Source organism: Eptesicus fuscus, chromosome 8, assembly GCF_027574615.1.
Source record: "Eptesicus fuscus isolate TK198812 chromosome 8, DD_ASM_mEF_20220401, whole genome shotgun sequence".
Taxonomy (NCBI): Eukaryota; Metazoa; Chordata; class Mammalia; order Chiroptera; family Vespertilionidae; genus Eptesicus; species Eptesicus fuscus.
The window spans coordinates 3,773,132-3,796,843 of NC_072480.1; the positions used below are offsets into that span (position 1 = coordinate 3,773,132).

Consider the following 23,712-nt stretch of genomic DNA (forward strand, 5'->3'; position numbering starts at 1 on the left):
CAAAGATCCTGCCCCCATGTGGACACAAGATGGCCACCACAAGATGGCCATCAGGAGAGGGCAGTTGGGAGGCACTGGCCTGCAAGGGAGGGCAGTTGAGAGGGACCAAGCCTGCAAGGGAGGGCAGTTGGAGGTGATCAACCCTGCAGGAGAGGGCAGTTAGGGGTAACCAGGCCGGCAGAGGAGGGAAGTTGGGGGCAAACAGGCTGGCAGCAGAGTGGTTAGGGGATGATCAGGCTGGCAGGCAGAAGCGGTTAGGGGCAATCAGGAAGGCAGGCAGGCAAGCAGTTGGGAGCCAGCAGTCCTGGATTGTGAGAGGGATGTCCGACTGCCCGTTTAGGCCCGATCCCAAGGATCGGGCCTAAACGGGCAGTCGGACATCCCTGGAGGGGTCCCAGATTGGAGAGGGTACAGGCTGGGCTGAGGACAACCCCCCTCCGTGCACGAATTTCGTGCACTGGGCCTCTAGTATGTATATAAGTTCTTTAGTTTATCCCACACCCTGCACATGGAGGCATGTCAGTCTGTTCCATTCCTCCATGCTTCAGGTGTTATTTTGTTGGTCAATTCAGTTTGTTCATTAGATTCCACAAATAAGTGAGACCATGTGATATTTGTCTTTCTCAGATTGGCTTATTTCACTTAGCATAATAGTCTCCAGGTCCATACATGCTGTCCTAGAGGGTAAAACATCCCTCTTTTTTTTTTTTTTTTTTTTACAGCTGCATAGTATTCATTGTGTAAATGTCCCACAGCATCATTTTTATCCACTCATCCACTGATGGGCACTTGGGCTGTTTCTAAATCTTAGCCATTGTAAATAGCACTGCTATGAACATAGGGGTGCATATATTCTTTCTGATTGGTGTTTTGGGGGTTTTAGGATATATTCCCAGAAGTGGATTTGCTGGGTTAAATGGCAATTCCATTTTGAATTTTTTTGGGAAACTCCATACTGTTTTCTATAGTGGCTGTACCAATTTACATTCCCACAAGCACTGAACTAGTGTTCCCTTTTCTCTGCATCCTCACCAGCTCTTGTTGTTTGTTGATATATTGAGCTATTCTGACAGATGTGAGGTGATAACTCATTGAGGTTTTAATGACTAGTGATTTTGAACATTTTTTTTTCATATGTCTCTTGGCCATTTGTATATGCTCTTTAGAATAGTGTCTATTTAGGTCCTCTGCCCATTTTTAAATTAGATTGCTTGTCTTCCTTTTGTTGAATTGTATGAGTACTGTATATATTTTGGTAATTAACCCCTTATCAGACGTGTAATTGCCAAATATGTTTTCCCATACACTAGGTTCCTTTTTCATTTTGATGGTAGTTTCTTTTGCTGTGCAGAAGCTTTGTATTTTGCACAAATTTGTGCATGGATGGGGTCCCTGGTGCACAAATTCGTGCATGGGTGGGGTCCCTCAGTTTGACTGATGATTGGGGTCAATCGGGGCCCATAGGGACCGGCTGGCTGTGGGGAGGGACTACGGGAGGTTGGCTGGCCATGGGAGATTGGCTGTGGGAGCACACTGACCACGAGGGGGCAGCCCCTGCATTGAGCATCTTCCCCCTGGTGGTCAGTGCATCCTCATAGTGACCAGTCGACTGGTCATTCAGTTGACTGGTCGTAACAGTCTCTTAGGCTTTTATATATATATATAGATAGTCCCATTTGTTTATTTGTTCCTTTGTTTCTTTGCCCTAGGAGATGTATCAGCAAAAATTTTTCTATGTCTGAGATTTTACTGCATATATTTATTAGGATTTTTATGGTTTCATGGCTTACATTTAAGTCTTGTATCCATTTTTGGGTTTATTCTTGTGTATGGTATAAGTTGGTGGTCTAGTTTCACCTTTTTACATGTTTCTGTCCAGTTTTCCCAAAACAATTTGTTGAAGAGACTACGTTTACTCTATTGGTTGTGCTTGCCTCCTTTGTCAAATATTAATTGATCATAATGGTGTGGAGAGAGCAATTTCTGGGGTCTTTGTTCTGATCCATTGGTATGTATGCTTGTTTTGTGCCAGTAACAGGCAGTTTTGAGTATAGTAGGTTTGTAGCATAGTTTGATATCTGGTTTTGTGATTTCTCCTACTTTGTTCTTCTTTCAAAGGATTGCTGCAGCTTTTTGGGGTTCCTTATGAGTCCATATAAATTTTTGGAGAATTTGTTCTAGTTCTGTGCAGAATGCCATTGGTATTTTAATAGGGATTGCATTGAATCTATAGACTGCTTTGGGTAGTATGGACATTTTTCTTTCTCATGCTGTTATAATTTTCACTCAGTTCCTTAAGCATCTTTATAGCCATTGATTTGAACTCCATTTCTGATAGGTTGCTTGCCTCCATTTCATTTAGTTCTTTTTCTGGAGACTCCTCCTTTTCTTTAATTTGTGGGTTGTTTCTTTGTCTCCCCATTTATCTGTCTCTTTGTATTTGTTTCTATATATTATAGAGAAATGTTATATCTCCCAGTCTTTGTGGGATGGCTTTATGTAGAAAGTGTTTTGAGGGGTTTGGTGGTGCTGTCTCTTTGGTCACCAGAGCTGGATGCTCTAGGATTGCCCCTTGTGTCCATTATTTGAGATCTCCTGCTGTAATTGGGACTTGATTATTGATGTCCCATTCATGGAGAGAATATCCCCTCTGACTTGTTGACAGTGAGGCTCAACTCCAATCTTGTCATGCCAGCTCTTATGCAGGTTTGACATAACAGAACATGACACAATAGGACTGAACCAAAACACCACCAAAATAAAGTTATGCAAAACAACAACAGGACAGACTAAGAAGGAAAAAAAAGACAAAAAAAGCAAAGAAAAGGTAAAAAATATACTAAGAGACATGAGACCAAACACTTAGAGGGGATATAAAACAGAGGGAGAAAGAAGAAGAAAATATGGCAATAAGGGAGCAAGGAGAAAGCTAAAAGAACTAGTATAGGGATGAAAAAGAAAAGAAAACAGAAAATAATGAAATAATAATGAATTTAGGGCAAAGTCAGCCAGCCTAAAAATAAACAAAAAATAATAATAATGAATTTAAAATGTGGTAACAATGGATATATTAAGATACTAGAGGCCTGGTGCATGAAATTCGTGCATGGCGGGGTGTCCCTCAGCCCAGCCTACACCCTTTCCAATCTGGGACCCCTCGGGGGATGACCGACTGTGGGATCAGACCTAAACGGCAGTTGGACATCCCTCTCACAATCCAGGACTGCTGGCTCCCAACTACTTGCCTGCCTGCATACCTGATTGTCCCTAACTGCTTCTGCCTGCCAGCCTGATTTCCCCCGAACCGCTCCCTTGGAGGCCTGATTGACGCCTAACTGCTCCCCTGCTGGCCTGATCACCCCCAACTGCCCTCCCCTGCCGGCTTGATCAATCCCAACTGCCCGCCCCTGCTGGCCATCTTGTGGTGGCCATCTTGTGACAACATTGTTGCAGCCATCTTATGATGATGTTATGTTGCGTGAGGGTGTCGCGTGATGCCACCTAGGCTTTTATTATATAGGATCGGTAGGAAAAGTTAAACAGAAAAAGAAAAGAGAGAAGAGAAAAACAAAATAAAATGAGAAAAAATCTACACTAACAAAAGAGAAAGATGCGAATTGACCGTACCTTTGTGGCGCCCACCAGCCAATCAGGAGTGAGTATGCAAATTAACCCAACAAAGATGGCGGATTAATTTGCATACACAGGCGCCGTGTGGCCGGGAGGCGGGATGCTTGTGTCATTGCCATGGCGATGATGCAGGCCTTCCGCAATGCCCCAGCCACTCCAGGGCTCTGGGCAGCATGGGAAGGCGGAAAGGCATCTCCGGGCCAGAGCAAGGGCGGAAAGGCGGCAGCCAGGGGAAGGAGGGCCCATTCTTGCCCAAATCTTCGTGCATCGGGCCTCTAGTAATAACAATAAAAAGACAAAAAGTGAATAGAATCAATAGAAAGAGAAAAATTAGAGATATCTAATCTAATAATAGACAAATATGCAAATTGACCGCACCTTTGCTACACCTAAGCCACGCCCACCAGCCAAGCCATGCCCACCAGCCAATCAGGACGAGTATGCAAATTACCCCAACAAAGATGGTGGCTAATTTGCATATCAAGACAGCGTCAAAAGAAGCCAAGAGCTGCAAAGGGAGTAAAGCTTCGAAGAAGCAAGCAAGCCGGGAGGCGGGGGGAGGAGAAGGGAGGAGCGAAGTCAGGGCCGGGGCAGAAGGGAAACGCAGACGGGCTGGAGGAGAAGGCAGGGCGGGCGACAAGGGCGGAGCGGAGGCGGGGCCGGGGGAGAAGGGAAACGCATCACAGCAAACACAAAAACAAAAACAAAACCCACTCCCTCACACACACTGAAAAACCTTTAGGTTCACTATTTTTGGAGCTCACTGGGTTTTGCTTTAATGTTATTGAATCTGGTCTGTTGGTGTGTCTATAAGGGGCCTCCGTGGAGCTTCTTTGGCCCTGGGCAACCTGATTGAGGCAGATAGTTTGTAGCCCCTAATAGTCCATGGGTGGGGCCTCCTTAGCCTAGAACCTGGATCTGCTTGAGTCTCACACCTCGAGTTTCCCAGTTCTGAGCTGCTCTCCCTTCTACCAAGCAGCTGGGCTCTGTTGGTATATCCTGGTCTTGGCCAGGATGGTTTGTTCAGACTAGTGTTGGGAGTGGTTCTTGTAGGACAGGGGGCTGGGCACTTTCTCTCCTAATGCCTCAGCCTGGCTTTCTGGCTCTGCTTTGCTGCCACCTGCAGGGTAACAGATTTCCAGCCCGGGGCTGTTCCCCCTTATCTCAATCACTGCAAGTCCGGTTAGAAGTAGCTGTTTTGCCAGTGGGAAAGGGGGCATTTCCCCTGCATTCAGGTGGGCAGGGCTGATCCTCCTTCCTGGTTCTACTGTCCAGTCCCCTTTTGACCAGCAGCAGGAGTTCCTACAGATCTGCAGCCTCTTCAGTCTTCTCAGGTCCTCAGTTCTAACAGGTGTGAGTAAGTTCACCGCAGGGGCGAGAGTCCTGCAGATCAGTGATGGCCGCCAGGTCTCCTGTGGCAGTGTCTGCATCTGGCACGCGGGGTCTAGGGCCGTGTCCTCCACAGGTGCATGTTGTTGGGGTGGTCGTGTGTGGGTTCCTGCAGCGCAGCAAGTCTGGGTGGTGGCTAGGCAGGGTGCCTAGCCACTGCCGCTCCCCACAGCCGCTTCCTGAGGTGGACCTTATTGTTTGTATTTTTTGATCCTTAGTATGAATTGTGCAGGAGGCAGCCAATCAATGATTCTCTTAGGTAATGAGTTTTTCTTAAGGTAATAAGTCCTATAAACATAGCGACCCATTTATAAGGCATTTAAACTTTCCTCTTTCCTAAAGCACTAACATTTAATGATAAACCAAATTGAAGAGTCTTAGTTTAGCTTAGATCTTTGTTGTTATTTTACTATTATTTTTATTATTATTTTATTTTTAAATATATTTTATTGATTTTTTACAGAGAGGAAGAGAGAGGGATAGAGAGCCAGAAACATCGATCAGCTGCCTCTTGCACACCCCCTACTGGGGATGTGCCCAGCAACCAAGGTACATGCCCTTGCCCGGAATCGAACCTGGGACCCTTCAGTCCGCAGGCCAGCGCTCTATCCACTGAGGCAAACCGGTTTCGGCAGTTGTTATTTTATAATATCTCTGAATAGGTCCAGAAAAATATACAACTATTTACCTTACTCTTCTCTCTTTTGGCACTTTATGTGCCTCACAGTGAATGAGAAACTTCCTATAGATTAGAAGTGTCCAAACTTATTTTAAGTATTAGAGCACATGATCATTTTGGAATAAAACATAAGCAGCCTCCTTAAAAAGACTCTTAAATTTGTTTTTATAGAAAAACAATGTTTTCAGGTTGGAGCTAATCATTGATCAATTTTAATCATTCATAAAATTATCAGTAGCTTACAGACTTACATTTTTAAGAGTTATGGTACATCTCATTTATAGGTTAACATTCCTAATAATACTCCTTAATTACATTTCATTTTATGAATACATTTTTTTTTAGCTAGATGAACTCAGTGGTAAAATATTTAACATAGTTTTAGGATTCATATGGTTGGCTCCAGAATTCTGAAAATATTTGACCCTTCAAAGTTGAGCCACATTCAAGGAGCAGATACTTGACAAGTCAGATATATTCAGACACTTTATCTTAAAAAGGCAGGTACTTAAAACTAAAATGTGTTTCAAACTAATTAATATTGGTTGGATCCTGTCAGAAAGTGTGATTCTCCATTTCATGAAATGTCTCTACTGTTATTAAAATTCTGTGATTCTCATGAGTTCAGAGCAGTTTAGCAGTAGGAAAGGAATGCAGAATGTGGTTCTCTTTGCTCAGTCTACAAATCAGGTTTGACTCTGATTTTACTTTTTCCTATATAGTTTCAATTGTTTGATTGACTAACTTATTATTTAACTAAGAAAATTCTATCTTCTGGGCCACAGGAATCTAACAAGTTGTTGTGTTATGTCCCTGATTCCAAAACGTCCTATACTTGACAATTTAACTCAGTAAATTTTATTAGGCAGTTTGCATGACTGGTTCCTCTAGATATTTGACAACACACACAATAACAACAAACTATGTAAGTAGTTTTAGGAAAAACATTATTCCATAAATTGATGGTGGTATAAATCAGAACTGGGAAAATTCTAGATCTTTACCATTTCTAGCATCATATCATGTGGTGAACCTGACTTAGAAAGTTCATAGGAGGAACTCTTCTGACAAACAGCACAGTGGGAGCAGGGCACACTGTCCTTCACTGCTGACCAGAATAAACTAAGGACTTGACTACATTTTATTGCAGGTGCCCTATTAGTAGCAAATGAACTCAGTGTTTTTAAATTTTTAGTAAAACCCTCAATTTTCTTACTGAAAATGCTTGTCTTAATTAATTAACAAAAAACATTATTTGTTATGTATCAAATAGGCCACACCAGGTTAGTCTGGCTGCATTGGGACATGCAGAGCACAATAGGTAACTGTATTCAAGAAGGTCACAACCTAACAGTGATATTGGCTTTTGTCTCTTGAAATTCTTGCAGCTCAAAAGCAAGTAAATGTAGCAATTTTTCCAGCTCCATAAGGATTTATAAGAACCCTTTGATCCTCTTATTAGATGATAGATTTCAGAGGTTCTTTAGTCAGCCAAGTATACAACTTAGCTCATAAGGCTTTGAATGATCTTTTTTTCCCCCTAGGTACCAGGGAATAAACCTGGAGATGAAGGCAAGACTGGGGATAGCACTGCTGCAATTTGAGCTGCCTCCAGTTCCAGAAAGTGCTAGAGACAGTCATAGAAATGGACACTAAAATATCAGTATCTAATTTTGTATGTGGAGGATAGTATGAGGAACCATCACAACATTTAAACAGTATATTCTGTGAAACATCAGGAAACATCTATATTAATAAAAGGGTAATATGCTAATTAGACTGGATAAACTGGATGTCCTTCCAGACAAAGCCATGGTGGTGGGGGCCAAGGCAGAGGCAGTTAGGGGTGATAAGGCAGGCAGGGGAGAGCAGTTAGGGGTGATCAGGCAGGCAGGCAGAGGCAGTTAGGGGCGATCAGGCAGGTAGGCAGAAGGGTTAGGGGTGATCAGGCAGGCAGAGGGGTTAGGGGCAATCAGGCAGACAGGCAGGTAAGTGGTAGGAGCCAGTGGTCCCGGATTGTGGGAGGGATGTCCAACTGCCGGATTGCGAGAGGGTACAGGCCGGGCTGAGGGACTCCCCTCCCCTGCACGATTTCATGCACCAGGCCTCTAGTGAATTATAAAATTTTAAAACCCAAGAGACTTCATTTGAGAAGGTACTCATCAGTTCTCAGAACCTGTAATTTGGTTTTGGAATATGGAAGAAGTGGTATTAGTTGGGATGTTTCTTTTAAAGAATATTCACTCATTTTTTTTTTTCTAATTCTAGGGTATTTTAACTTAGGATCATTTACTATTTTGTGAATCTGAAAAGCATTTTTTTTATTTCAAAACTTGGACTAAATTACACAATGTTTCTTTCAGTGGTCTTATCTGTTGAGTCCATTGTTCCCTTCTACCACTCTTTCCTCTTCCTGTTTTCAATGCCTCATTATACCACACAGGTTTTTATCACTTAAAAATATGTTTGGGCCTGGCTGTCATGGGCTCAGTGTTTATAGGTGGGCACCGACCTATAAACTAGGAGGTCACGGTTCAATTTCCATTCAAGGCCCATACCTGGGTTGTGGGCTTGATCCTCATATGGGTTGTGCAGGAGGCAGCCAAACAATGATTCTCTCTCATCATTGATGTTTCTCTCTCTCTCCCCCTCTCCCTTCCACTCTGAAATCAATAAAAATATTTTTTTAAAAAGACTGTTTCTGAAAGGGCTTTATGGAATTGGGAGTATAGACCCTGCATCTGTCATGAGGGGGAGCTGCTATTCAAATTTCAGGCAAAGTGGTGTGTGTGTGTGTGTTTTCCTGTCCTAGAGTTAGTCTTCTGAGAATGTCCCAGAATATTTCCCTGCCCTCAGCTGGGCAGAGATCCTCTGGATACTGGGAGTTTCTATAAGCTCTCCTATGAGGGGGAAGCACCAGTTAGGTTCCCAGGATAGTAGAATGGATGGCCCCACCCCCAATCTAGTCACTGATGCTCCCTGATTCGATTTAAACTTGTAGGCTTGGTCTGTGCTGCTGTCTCCTCTGCAAAGGTTGAGATGCAGGGAGTGGCAGGCAGGGCTCTTGAGAGTGGGGTGGGCTGTATCACTTAGGGAGGGTTTTTTTCCTTTCCTTATAAGTTGTTCAAGTGGTTTACCTTTCCCTCACTGATTTGAGATGCTACTTTTACTAAATTTCAATATTAATACCACCATTTAAAATTTTAAAGCAATAAAGAAAATCATTCTAGTTCAATTCCTAAGAGGCTAAATTATTGAATCCCAATTTTTTTTTATTGTTTGAAGTATTACAAATAGTAGTACATATGTCTCTTTTTCCCCCCCATTGACCTCCCCCCGGCCTCCCCTACCCCCCAGTACATGCCCTCACCTGCCCCCCACTCCCCCACTGTCTTGTATCCATTTGTTATGCTTATATGCATGCATACAAGTCCTTCAGTTGATCTCCTACAGCCACCCCCTCCCCCCACAACCTCCCTTGCCTTCCTGCTGTAGTTTGACAGTCTGTTCAATGCTTCTTTGCCTCTGTATCTATTTTCCCCCCCATTTCTTTCCTTTAAAAAATCTTGCCTCTGCAGACTAGAAATAAACATATAATAACAAAAAATGTTTGAGTCCCCATTTCAATGTCAAACAGTTCCTTATGTATACATGTCAGCAATGATATCTGGATGGTGGGCACATGGTGGCAATGCAGGTCCGACCCTCTCTGGTTTGGTCCTAGGCAACCTGCAGCGATGCACAGCTGCTGACTGCTAGCATGGCAAGGTGTTGTCAGCATCTTCCATCTCTGGACTGTTTCTCCTCTTGTCTTCGTGGTTGGAGCAGGCCTGTCAAGTCCTCTCTGTTGCAGGAATCCACATGGTCTTGGAGTTGTTTTCTGAAAATATACAAACATATTCTCGACTAAAAGTTAATAAAGGAATCTTTTCTATATAATTGATTTGGGATCCTTTTTATTTTTGCCCAAACGATTTTCCTTTGTCTTATTTAGACACCATGTGTGTTTTTCATGGATGTCTTGCTGTTAGCATTACAAATGAAAATTAATTTTGTAAAGTAAAAATTTTCTAGATGTAATTTACTTATAGGATATTTTTCCTTACATGATATTACCCTACTATCCCTCCTTTTCTTGATTAATGGAGGCTTTTGTAGATTTTATAATGCAGTCTTGATAACTTTAAATTTTAATTTTTTGCACAAAAATATGACTGCTTTAGGTTCATTGCATGTTCAGGAATTTTACCATGAGATGAACTACCAATAGAAATTTTAGTTAACACTTTAGGAACAGCTTTTTGTCCAGTACAATTAAATTTTCTTGAATATTCACTTATTTCAATTAGCCTATTTAAATTAATCTGAAAACTTGATTACTATTTTACTGTCAAATTTAATACTCTACCAACAATCTTAGTTTACCCTGTAAATATTAGTGGGAAGGATTATTTGCATTCTTGAGTAGGCCTTGAGCATTCCTGGTGCTAGGCTGGATTTAGATATAGGGCAGCTGCAATCGGCCAAGTCTCTGTCTGTTACCTGGGTCCTGATCTGAGCTGGGCCAAGTCTCTGTCTGTCACCTTATCCCGATCTGAGCTGGGTGTGGGAAGCAAAGCAGCCTTGGGGGCAGGAGACCTCCCTCAGAAGGGGTGAGGGTTCAGGCCCCTGCAAGGTTGGGGGGGTGAGGGTCTGTGCCCCACCTCTGTTAGTTCTCTCCTGATGGCCCCTCTGCTACTGTGCCTGTCTTAGGTTGTTCCTTCCCTGAGGAATCTTACCCACCTCTGGCTAACCAGCCATCCTCCGGGGCCAAGCAGGGTGATGTGAGGTTTAGTTCTGTCTCCTTGGTAGCCTATGCCCCCATGGCCTCCATGCCCAGCACCTGCCTTGGGATCCCCTCACCTGCTGGCGGGGCCCCAGCACTGATCACATATCTCAGGGAACTCAGGTTTCTTCTCCAGAGAGAGCCCAGCTTACACAATTGGGTGAGAGACAGATCCATGGTACCAGCCACCACGAGGCTTCAAGCTCAGCATGAACAGAAAGCTCAGGCAACAGCTGAGGGCAATTGGATTGTGAGAAGAGGGTCCCTCTTGGCAAAAAAGGCAAGAGGGACCAATATAGAATGCTCAAGTGCCTTCCCAGTGCCTTAATTCCTTCTGAAAGGGATTAAACCCTTTCATGTCCTTTTTTAAATTGCTGCCAAACATTCAAAGAATTAGTTTGTAAGTTTGCTTGGGATAATTGTACAATATGCTGTTGTAAAATATCTAAAATTATAATGACATTGTAGAATACTATCATGCAAGGATATTCTTTGTTCTAGGCCATGGCAATTCAATTTCAAACTGGCTGTCAATTTCTTTTTGTAACTTTATATAAACTTTGTCAGGGAGGCAAAAACACAAATTACTTACTTTAGTTCAAGAGGCCAAATATATTGACTTTCAATTACAATCCTTATGACTTTTGAAGGAAACTTCTCTTTGTTTCCTTCCAAAATAATTTTCAGGCTACAGAGAGTTTCATTTAAAAATCTTTGTGAATCCCAATTTTTTAATGATTTTCCTTCACTTTGATATTTTTTTCCCTCAGATTTGGCAGGAAGAAAAATATACATTTGCTATTTGTTTTTATAATCCCTGAAAATTTTAAAGGTATGTGCCTACTAGGTATATTATTTGTTTTTTCTCCAAATAGAAATCATAGATTAGTATTTAATACAAATATTCTTAGGTTGTCTTTCAGGGCACGGAGCTGATATTACTTTAATTGAACCACTGACTATGGAGAAACTTAGCATTGTGGTAAAATACTGGAAAACACATTTCTCAAATACTGGTGAGTGAAAAGCATATTTGTAAAGGTTTGAAAATTTCTAATTAAAATACCACAAAATTATATTCATATTTTTTAAAGTTGGTTTATCACTTGTGTCTTTTATTTGCTAAGAATTGACTATATGCTGTGTACTGTAAAGAACATGTAATCCTTGCCAATCATAGTCTGAAGGAAACAAATGTAAATAAATAAATGGAAATGTGTTCTCTACCTATGAAGAAAAGACTTGCTTCTTCCTGGGATTAAAACGTGTTATACAGGACCAATATAGCATTATGGTAGGCACAGGCATTATTTATTGATAGTGAGATTGTTATTTTGGTTTTGGTAATCTAGCTATTACATTATTTTTTAGTCATTAAAATTAAATTAATCATGCTGTGTTCTTATATGATTGCCTAAAAGCCAGGGACACTACCTTGAATCATATCATACTTTGTGCTTTGCAAAAACAGTTGCATATAAATTATTTTACTTCTGTAAGTTAATAGAGTGGTTATTATTTCTGTTTTAGAAATAGATAATATCAGTGCTTCAATTTGATCTAACATTTCTAAACCCTTCACTTCTATAGTATATCACCAACATCTAAACACTTTAGAAATTAAATTAGCTTTAATTTGGCTTGTAAAAGGATATACTCCAATTTCTGAAATAAATTCTACTGGAATTATTGCTGGTCAATGACTATTTATGGTTCTTCTAGGCCTGGGATACTAGCTCGGAAATCTTTTAAAATTAAGGTAATATTTTTCTTAAAATGAGTCTGCCAGTCTCAGATTACCCTGTATGAGCTCATACTTCAGATGATATAAGAGTCAATACACCCTTCTTTTTTAATGTTCTTTATTAATATTCAGGGAAGATTGGTGAGTCTGTTTTGTAACATTCCAGCGGCTCCCAGCCCCTACAGTTTCAGAGTTCTTCCTGGAATGGCTTATCGTAGTGACCGAAGATCTTTCCGCAGCCTTTTCTTATATGATTCTCAGTAGAAATAGAGCAGCTGCTCATCACCACCTGTCTAGCACCCTTTCTATTCGTCTTAACTACATTTGCTTCCAGTTTTTTCATCTTTGCTCTGAGAATGAGCAGTTGCAAAAACAAAGCAAAGCAAAACAAAACATACACAATAAAAACATCAGATGCCATATTTTGACAATGTAGCTGCTTACTGAAGACTCATACATATTTTCTATCTGTCAATTATCTATAAATAAGAACTTAATAAGTAAACTCAGATAAGGTTTGAATGTGTTTCAAACAAATGTATTTCTAAATTTTTAGAATCTGGTTGTAAGAGGATGTTCTGGGGTAAATTGTATGTAGTGCTTTAATTTTGCTTTCTAACCTGGGTGGATTCATGATTCATCATTTAAATTGATAAATTGCTTTCTGTTTTTAAAAATACTGCTTTGTAAAATCTATTGAGTAAAAAGTGACAACTGCTGTCGATTAGGATGTGTATGTGTGATTTTAGAATTAAAGTGGTCTCCCTTTTAAAACTTCCAGTTAAGAATGAAAGTTCTATGAAGCCTGAACAATCTGGATTTCCCCTGCAGAAGTCCTGTAGTGAACAGCTGGGATGTTTTTCTACTGATCTATTTGCTTGGTTAGTTTTTTTTTTTTTACTTTTTCAAAGTAGCAGTTTTTGCTGTATACATTTTATTTAAAATTTATTGAGAACTTACTGTGCTAGGGGTGATGCAAAAGATAGAAGAGGCTAGTTTGTGGAATAGGGATGCATTTTTTTCTATATTTCAGAATCCTGAGCTGTGACTATAGGTACACATTACAGAGTATTCAGCTAAATATAAGGAACTATTTCATAACAATCATAGTTGACTATAGGGGAGCCAGGTGAATTATAAGGTAGTAAGTTCCCCATGATTGGATGTGTTAAAGTAGAGTCTGGATGATCACTAATCAAAACTAAATAATAGCAGTGGTGTTCAAACTTTTTTAAAACAATAGAATCTTATCTTCAAACAAAAAATTTACATAAACCCCAATAATTAAACAAAGAAGAGCAGCCTCAGCTGTTATCCACCTACTAATCTTCTCCCTGATGTCTTTTTTTGAATTAATTAACCTATATGCCAATTATTAAAAATAACACTTAAGAAGTTTTCTCTCTTTGCTTCTGTTCCTCCACCTGAGAGATATCAGAACTGGTATTTATAGGCAATTTAACTGGTGGTCAGACCCTTCTAATGCTAGCATTGTATTATGCTTATAAAAATTCAGTTTTTGTGAATTTTTTCTCTTCAATTCAAGTTGATTCTCCAGGAAGTTCATTCAAGCTAGGAAAAGCTGAGAAGTGAATTTTGATGTAGCCTTATAGCATAGGGCTACAATACTTGCTGAGGACATGGGTGATGATGATGGGAGTTTTGAGTCATTCACTTCCAGAATTTGTAGAACATGACCATCCACTATTTGTAGAAATATGGCTATTTACTATTTTGAAGAGACTTGGCAACCAAAAAATGTGGTGAAGCCAAAGATGCCATCACTTAAGTAATGCAGAGATATCAATAGCTTTCTTGATCTTATTTAACATTTTAACCTCAAAGAGATTTACTGTATTAAACCTTATCTGGGATATAAGGTTGGGAAAGGTTTTGGAAGGCTTTGTGATTTTCTTATATTATTTGCAACTGCTTTTTGAGCCTCACTCATCTTGAATCTTTGTTCTTCCTCAGAATCCTACTACTAAAAATACAAGTAAAATTTCAAATCAAGTTATATCTCTTGGGATAAAGGAGCTAATATTGGTTTGTAAGTTTCTTAGGAAAATTTCATAAAAATCAATCAAATTAGTTAATTAAAATGTTTGAAGAAGTTCTAGAAAAATGTTAGAACTAGAAAATGTCCATTAGTTGACAAATTTTTATTTTTCTATTTATTATTATTTTTTCCTCATCTGAGGACATGCTTAGAGAGAGGAAAGAGGGGGGCTGGCAGAGAGAGAGAGAGAGAGAGAGAGAGAGAGAGAGAGAGAGAGAGAAGAGAGAAACATTGATCTGTACATGCCCTGACCGGGGATCAAACCTGCAACCGAGGTATGTGCCCTGGCCGGGAATTGAACTGGCAACCTTTCCATGCACAGGACAATGCTCAACCAAATGAGCATTTGACAAATTTTTATATAGAAGGAACCAGCCCTTGCTGATCAAGTTGGAATAGTGTATCTTGGCCCTCTAATCCATTTTCTTTTTTCTTGTAATGCACCTTTATTTTAATTTTTTCTATTTTCTATTTTATTTTGTTTTATTTTTTTTCTTTATTGATTAAGGTATTATATATGTGTTCTTATTCCCCCCCATTGCTCCCCCCCCTACCCCCCCACCTCATGCCTTCATCCCCCTGGTGTCTGTGTCCATTGGTTAGGCTTATATGCATCCATACAAGTCCTTTGGTTGATCTCTCCCACTTACCCCCGCCCTCCCCTGCCTTCCCTCTGAGGTTTGACGGTCTGGTCGATGCAGACAGAGTAGCATTGTAATGCACCTTTAGATACAATTATATGATTTGGGATAGTTGTAATCAGTGAGGTCAGATTATTTTAATCCTGCTTGTATCTGTTATTCTTTATCTGTGTATTTTAGAATATTGATCAGTCATTGAATTTATGATGATCTTGATAATAAATTCTTTTGAAATTTTGAAATAAAATATTCTGCACCAAATATGTAAGGTAACATGCTTTGATATCTACTGCAACTTTGTATGAAGCAAGATATTTAGATAAATACCCTTTGATTAGTGTATTGGTGCTTATTATTTAATATTGCCTGAATAACTTTCTTCTTAAATATATAATATGATTTTTCTCTTGTTTCTAGCTCTGAGTCTCTAAGAAAGGACATTGGGTTTGAATTAAAGACTCCATTTTCTGATTTTGAAACAAGCAAAAAGATTTCTCTTCTTCATTCAAGCAAGGAAAAGCTGAGAAGGTGAATTTTGATATAGCCCATTTAGCATTATTCCCTTGTAGGAAGAAATACTTTCATGAATTTTATAATTTTTGTAATATTGTTTAAAGTCTATGTGAAACTAGCAAATCTGAAAAGGAAATACATGCCACTCATTCATTCAGTTGGTCATTCAATAAGTAGTTATGAATAGCTACTGTGTGCCATAATATGACTGGAGAACTGAGATAAAAAACTAAATCCTTGCCTTCAAGGAGATCATAGTCTAGTGTTCAGACAGACTTCTATATAAGCAGCTATTAAATAGAACACTATGTTTTAACACATGCTATCATAGAGAGGAACACATAGGAAACACATAGGAAAGTTACGTAAGACAGAATAAGGGGGCAAGAAGAGTTTTCTTGAGAAGATGAAAGCTAAATTGAGCTTTCAATCAAAAGTTACTATTAATTTGGTTTAGAAATCAGGGAGGACTTTTATGTGGGAGAGTAGCAGCCACAGAGGCTGGTAGTATGAGAGTATATAGTGAATTTATGAAATTGCAAATATTTTCATGTAGTTGACTATAATGACACAAGTGGAATGAGCCAAGAGATGTAGGTAAAGGCTGTGTCATGTTAAGGAATTTGAAGTTAACCTGAGCTACTGGGGAGGCACTAAAGGATTTTAGCAAAGGAGTGGGATGTATGATAAGATCTGTACCATAGTATGAATACTTTACCAGGATGTTAGTGAATTGAGTCTGGAGGCCAGAAGAGTCTGTAATAAGAAATGGTATAATCCTGACTATGGTGTTAGAAATGGGATAGTGAGGAATAAGCCAACTTTAGATATATTAAGTTGGTAGAATCAATATGAGCATGGCTAAAGGAGGAGTCAAGTGTAACTTTCAAGTAGATGGTAGAACCATTGGCTGATAGGAAGCATTTAAACCTCTATGTTTAAATGGAGATAGCTGTCAAGTAAGGAGTTGGCCCCTAGGTTCTAGAGAAAGGTCTAGGATAGAAATATAGACTTAAAGTTCTCAGGATACATACAACATCTATTTGAAGTGTGAATGTAGGATGGATGTGACTTTGAAAAGCATGTAGGAAGGAGACACGAAAAGAAGAGAATGTTGGGGGAAAGCTCAATATAAGAAGAAAAGCAAGAGGGAGAGGTATTGAGACCAGAAGAAGAGTTTCCTAAAGTATTGAGTGTTCAGGAATATAACATGACACAGAGTTCAAATAAGGTCAGAAATGATAATTCACTATTTGTATTTGGCAAAACCTAAACATCACTGATGTTGGCAAAAATAATTTTATTGGCATTGTTGCTGGTAAAAGTACAGAGTTCTTTTGCTATGTCCTGAGAAAAGAATTTCAAAGGCACATTGATGGAGAAATTTATTTATTTATTTATTTATTTATTTGGATGGAGAAATTTAAACCTGATGGCAAGATTTCATGAATTAAGGGGAATTCATATACCTTTGGTGATGTGGAGGGTAGGTAGGCACTAAAGCACTGCCACAAGGCTCCTGTTAATCCTCTATATATCTTCTTGGTTCAGGTAAAGAACAAAGAACCACTCAAACTATCCTTACTCCAGTTTTTAATTTTTCCCAGGCCTCATCCCAGCAAATTCTACTGGGGTTTCACTCCTTTTATCCAACTTGATTACCTTTCTAGTTGTTCCCAGCCTAGTCCCTGTCCCTCTATTTCATCATCCTGATTCTCATTGAACGTGTCCAAAAGTTCAATTACATCATCTCGTTTCTATTGCGCATGTGCCCAGCAGAGGAATTTCCTCCCCTCTCTCTGGTACTGGGCTTTCAGCACCCTGGTGAGGTTTTCCTGTCCATTTCTAGTTCCCTAGAGTGTGTGTATGAGTCTGTTTACTAGTACACCTAATGGAATGCTGTCCTGCTAGCTGCTTCAGCTTCCCAGTTTATTAAGATTTAGTTCCCTTTTACTTTCTTCCTTATATAAATAACTAGCTACCTCCCTTATATTAATAACTAGCTACCTACACTGACAGTATGGGTAGGGAAGAAGCATCATTGCAGAAAGATGGAGAATGGAAGGGCAGAGCATAGATGAAAGAGAAAATGAAAGGTGAATGTTATATAAAGGGAGACTTAGGGTAAAATGGGAAATTTGGAAAAGTCTGGGCCAGAATTTAATATATTTATATTCCAAAAGAACATAGCTGGAAGAGAGAAAGAGGTCATATTCTGGTTATCTAAGGCTACATTAAAAAAAAAAGAAAAAAGAAAAAGAAAAGAAAAACCAGAATTTATTGGCTTGATACATGGTTTATGGGTTAACAATTGAGCAAGGCTCAGCTAGGAAATTCTCCTGCCTACATGACATTAACGGGGTCACTTGTTAGTATTCAGCTGGTGGGTGGTCTAGTCAGAGGAGTCCAAGACATTACCAGGGCCATCAACTGAAGCTTCTTCAGCAGCCCAGGGCTCCTAGAGAGAATGTTCCGAGAGAAATGAAGAGGAAGCTGCCAGTCTCTTAGGGCCTGGAACCAGAAACTGGACCAGTGACACTTCTACCTGTGCAATCGGTCAAAGAGTCACAGAGCCAGATGTAAGGGAAGGGTATGTAAGATCCCACCTCTCAGTGAGAGGAATGCCAAATAATTTCAATTCCCTACACTTTTTAAGGGGGTTGATGATGGATTTAGCATTCGCGAGGAGTCAGAAGGCTAAGGAACCAATGGGAAGAAACCTTTTCTTTGGAAAATACAGGGAAGGAGCTAAAACTAACTGTGGATAAAGATGAGTCTTTGATTGAGCAAGTTTTGCCAATGGCTTCCATTATCTGCTGAAGATTGGTGGGAAGATGGTGAGGTTTTGAGCTTGATAAAACGGGCTGGAGGATGGGTTAGTCTATTCCAAAAGGCCTTTATTCACATGTCCTGCCTTGGCCAAGTAAATAAAGACTTAAGGCTTGCTGGACAGTGCTATCCTATAGGGTTCAATGATGTGCAGTGGAATGAGAAAAAACAGTGCAATGAGTATTTTTAAAATTATATAACTTATATTCTATGATTGTGTTTTCCATACTGTATTTGGTATTAAAATTGTGATTTGAGTTCATGGTTACAACATAATGATATTGGGAGATAGTACCTTTCTTTCATTATTTTTCATGTTCATATCTTTACTTGTTCCTCTAAAGTTCTGTGTTGTTTTTATTTTTAATATTAATGGTTGGTGAAAACTAAAATTGGAGAACCGTTCATTTAGTAGACTACAAACTGACATTTTGGGGGATGTCCACCCCTGTGGCATTATTTAAAGGCATAGAAATTTTTGTTTCTCTAAAAGAAAAGTTCTCTTTCCCTTTCGGAATTTGCTTAAGAGATACCAGAAAGTAAACAATCCATCCATAATTATTATTTTTTTGGCCTTTTCCTCCTCTTAACCCTTCTGATTATACCTGTGAATCTTCAAATAGATGTTTCTAGTCTATTTCCCTTTCTTCTCCTCCACCCAATCAGCTGCTTTACATATGGTTTTGCCTTTTTTGTTTCATTTTGCTGTTTTAAATAGCAAAGGGTAGCATTATGTTTGCTAATGATAAGGAAGTAATAGTCCCAGTAGATAGTTTTGAATATTTGCATTTGGGAATTTCTTTTTAAAACATTTCTAACATCTTTGTTTCCTTTCAGAACCACTTAATAAAAATTAGCTACCTTATTCTAATATTCTTGGTGAACTTCCTTTAATTATACGTTTTAAAAACATAAATATGTATGTCTATCTTGGTAAAGTACATGCTTTTCAAAGTGATGCCATTATTTTGTTTGTGTGGCCGTAAGTCCAAATGATGGTGGTTTAATAATTTTTAGGATGTCTACTCACTTGAAAAGAAGTGAAAATGAGCTGTGCCATAGTTTCTCACAAAGGAAGGTTTTTCCAGGATTGGTCAACTCTTAGAAATTTAAGGAAGGTAGAACAAGAAATTTTCAGAGAGTCCTAAATTATATGTTGCCAAGAGACCCTTCTCTCTGAGTTCTTGAGACATATTTGTGCATATGATAGACCCAAGGATTTAGTTTAGACCAAGCTTTACTTTTAGGTCTCTTTCAGCCTCTTGAAATCACTGTTAACTGGGGAAGACTGAAACCAGATTTGTTCTTTTCCTGATTTATGTGAATTGGGTCATAACCAAGCTAACTTCTGTGGTAGATGACAACATCAAAACACATCCCTTGATTTGTTGTTGCCTGTTGCTGCTTCCATACACAAAGGAAAGAAAAAGATAGGGACAGGTGGAGCCCCTGCCCCTGTTATCCTACTTTTCTGAGGCAATGTTAATGTTCTTCAAAACCTTTCATTAAATAGTTTCTCTTAATTCTTTTTTTAAATAAATCTTTATTGTTCAGATTATTACAGTTGTTCCTCTTTTCCCCCCCATAGCTCCCCTCCACCTGATCCCCACCCCACCCTATGCCCTTACCCTCCCCCCCGCCCCCCGCGCCCACTGTCCTCATCCATAGGTGTATGATTTTTGTCCAGTCTCTTCCCACACCCCTACACCCCTTTCCCCCCGAGGATTGTCAGTCCACTCCCTTTCTATGCCCCTGATTCTATTATATTCACCAGTTTATTCTGTTCATCAGATCTTTTATTCACTTGATTTTTAGATTCACTTGATAGATATGTATTTGTTGTTCATAATTTTTATCTTTACATTTTCTTCCTCTTCTTAAAGAATACCTTTCAGCATTTCATATAATACTGGCTTGGTGGTGATGAACTCCTTTAGCTTTTTCTTGTCTGTGAAGCTCTTTATCTGCCCTTCAATTCTGAATGATAGCTTTTCTGGGTAGAGTAATCTTGGTTGTAGGTTCTTGCTATTCATCACTTTGAATATTTCTTGCCATTCTCATCTGGCCTGCATAGTTTCTGTTGAGAAATCAGCCGACAGTCATATGGGTACTCCCTTGTAGGAAACAAACTGTTTTTCTCTTGCTGCTTTTAATATTCTCTCTTTGTCTTTTGCTCTTGGCATTTTAATTATGATGTGTCTTGGTGTGGTCCTCTTTGGATTCCTTTTGTTTGGGGTTCTCTGTGCTTCCTGGACTTGTAAGTCTATTTCTTTCACCAGGTAGTGAAAGTTTTCTGTCATTATTTCTTCAAATAGGTTTTTAATATCTTGTTCTCTCTCTTCTTCTGGCACTCCCATAATTTGGATATTGATACACTTCAGGTTGTCCAAGAGGCTCTTTACACTATCTTCATATTTTTGGATTCTTTTTTCTTTTTGCTTTTCTGGTTGGGTGTTTTTTGCCTCTTTGTATTTCAAATTTTTGACTTGATTCTTGTGATCCTCTAGTATGGATTTGGATCTAGGTATATTATTCTTTATTTCAGTCAGTGTATGCTTAATTTCTAGTTGGTCCTTTTTCATATCCTCAAGGGTCTCACTAAATTTACTGGCAGTTTCTAGAAAATTCTTGAAAAACCTTATAACCGTGGTTTTGAACTCTATATTTTCCATTTCTTTCAGTTGTGACCTGTTTCTTTGTCTCTGCATTTTGGCTGCTTCCCTGTGTTGATAGAGTGGCTTTTTGTTCTAGGTGTCCTATAGGGCCCAGTGGCTCAGCCTCCCCAGTTATCTGAGGTGGACACTCTTGGTGCACTCCTTTGTGGGCTGTGTGCACAGTCTTGTAGTTAAGCCTTGATTGTTGTTGGTTTCACTGGGAGGAATTGACCTCTAGGCCAATTGGCTGTGAGGATCAGCTGTGTCTGTGATGGGAGAACTTCTGTGCTGGAGACACCCTTATGGGGCAAGACTTGCTTCAGTGGGGCTTTGGTGCTCACTGAGTCTTCCCCCTGAGTGTGTTCCTTATGGAGCTGAGGAGTTGTAATCTGGATGGTCCCACTTTGACCACTGGGTACACTGGCTCTTGGATCTCCAAGGAGGTGCTAATTTAGCCTCTGCCTGAGGCCACTCAGCAGGAGCTATGGAGAGATCTGCAGATTCCTCTTCTTTGTTTGGGTTTTGGAGGTGCCCAGATGAGACCCAGCTGTGAAGCAATGCAAGCTGCTGCAGGGCCTTGGGCCTTCTTTTGGATGTTCTGGGTATCCCAGACTCAGCTGCAGTTTGTTAGGTAATTTTAGATTTCAAAGGTCCAGGCCATTCATATGCAAAAGCCTCTGTGCACAGTTTGGATGGGGCCGGGTCTCAGGGCATAGCAAACAGCAATGGCTTCCTGTCAGCCCTGCTCTTAAGAGGCCCCCAGATCTCAATGTCCCTCGGTAATCGCTGCAAGCACCTCTGAGAGAAAGCCGCCCTGGAGTTCCGCCCAATGCCAGACAGTTGCATTTCTCCCCATATGAGTCTGTGTCCCCAGAGTCTCACCTGGAACTGGAGTTCAGAGCAGTCACCCTCTGTATTGAAAAAGACAGCCGCGTACTCAGTTGCAAGCCCTTTCCGCGTGCGTGCCTCCGTACCTCTGCACTTTACTTCCACAGCTCCTCTGAGTCTCAGTGTGCTTTTCTCTTCCCTTCTAGTTCTAGAATTTCTACTCAGCCAGCCTTTCTGTGGTTCTGGATGATGTTCGTTTTGTCATTTAGTTGTAGTTTTGAAGTGGTTGTGCAAGGCAGCAAGTTCAGGTGTTTACCTATGCCGCCATCTTGGTTTCTCCTCTCTTAATTCTTTTTTTCTGGTTTTTGTTTGTTAGTTTTTGAAAAAAAAATTGTGGCATTATTAACACACAATGAAATTAACATATAATGAAATATAAGTGTATGGTTTTTCTTTACCTTTGGTTGTGTTCATTCTTTGTCCACTTTTTTATTGGGGTTTTCTGCCTTTTTTTCATATTGACTTTTATAAGTTCATTATATATTCTGGTTACTAGCAATTTGAGAAATATTTATATTGCAAATATCTTATCTTAGACCATGTGTTTACATATACATATTTTTAGCTAATACATAAGACTTGAATGAAATTCCAGTCACAAGAGGGCACTTTGGGTTATGCCCCAAAGGATGAAATTTTACTTATGTATTTGACACTGCATATTCCCCAGCCCTGCCCTAGTCTCAAGTTCCTAACCTACTTGTTAGAACCAGAAAGATTTGAGAAGCAATGAATAAGGTTAGATTCATAATATTTGCTAACTAGAGGCCCAGTACATGAAATTCGTGCATGGGGGGGAGGGTGTCCCTCAGTCCAGCCTGCACCCTCTCCAATCTGGGACCCCTCGAGCGATGTCCAACTGCCCGTTTAGGCCTGATCCCGGTGGGCAGGCTGGTGATATCGGGCCTAAACGGGCAGTCGGACATCCCTCTCACAATCTAGGACTGCTGGCTCCCAACTGTTTGCCTGCCTGCCTTCCTGATTGCCCCTAACCACTTCTGCCTGCCAGCCTCATCACCCCCTAACCACTCCTATGCCAGCCTGATTGATGTCTAACTGCTCCCCTGCCAGCCTGTTTGCCCCCAACTTCCCTCCTCTGCCAGTCTGGTCACCCCTCACTGCCCTCCCCTAAAGTGTTGATCACCCCCAACTGACCTCCCTTGCAGGCCTGGACCCTCTCAACTGCCCTCCCTTACAGGCCTGGTCCCTCCCAACTGCCCTCCCCTACTGGCCATCTTGTGGTGGACATCTTGTGTCCACATAAGGGCAGGATCTTTGGCCACATGGGGGGCAGCCATCTTGTGTGTTGGAGTCATGGTCAATCTGCATATTACTCTTTTATTAGATAGGATAGAGACCTTGTGCATGGGTGGGGGCCAGCTGGTTTGCCCTGAAGGGTGTCCCGGATCAGGGTGGGGGTTCTCTTGGGGCCTGGGGCGGCCTGGGCGAGGGACCTGTGGTGGTTTGCAGGCCAGCCACGCACCCTGGTGACCCAAGTGGAGGCCCTAGTATCTGGAATTGATTTATCTTCTACAATTGAAACTTTGTAGCCTGGAGCAGAGCCACGCCTCCTGCTTGCTCAGTGGTGGCAGCCATTTCTGTTGGAATTTATTTACCTTCTGTAATTGAAACTTTGTTGCCTGGAGTGGAGGCCTAGGCAGGCCAGGGCTGTAGAAGCTTGGCTTCCTCCATTGCCCAGGCAACCCTAGCGTCCTGCTCTTCTAGCTCTGTGGCTGCCGCCATTTCTGTTGGAATTTATTTACCTTCTATAATTGAAACTTTATACCCTTGAGTGGAGGCCTGGGCCGGCCAGGGTGTGTGGAAAGCTTGGCTTCCTCCATTGCCAGGGAAACCCAAGCCT

General features: G+C 40.5%; 1 protein-coding gene across 1 annotated transcript in view; it reads left to right on the plus strand.

Moving 5' to 3' along the window:
* SOHLH2 (spermatogenesis and oogenesis specific basic helix-loop-helix 2) overlaps window positions 1-23,712 on the plus strand; it is a 100,292-nt gene that overhangs the window by 33,607 nt on the left and 42,973 nt on the right. The window contains exons 3-6 of the mRNA XM_054720272.1: window positions 11,294-11,355; window positions 11,435-11,539; window positions 13,049-13,148; window positions 15,385-15,495. Of these exons, the coding sequence (XP_054576247.1) occupies window positions 11,294-11,355; window positions 11,435-11,539; window positions 13,049-13,148; window positions 15,385-15,495 (378 nt within the window). The remainder of the gene's footprint in view (window positions 1-11,293; window positions 11,356-11,434; window positions 11,540-13,048; window positions 13,149-15,384; window positions 15,496-23,712) is intronic.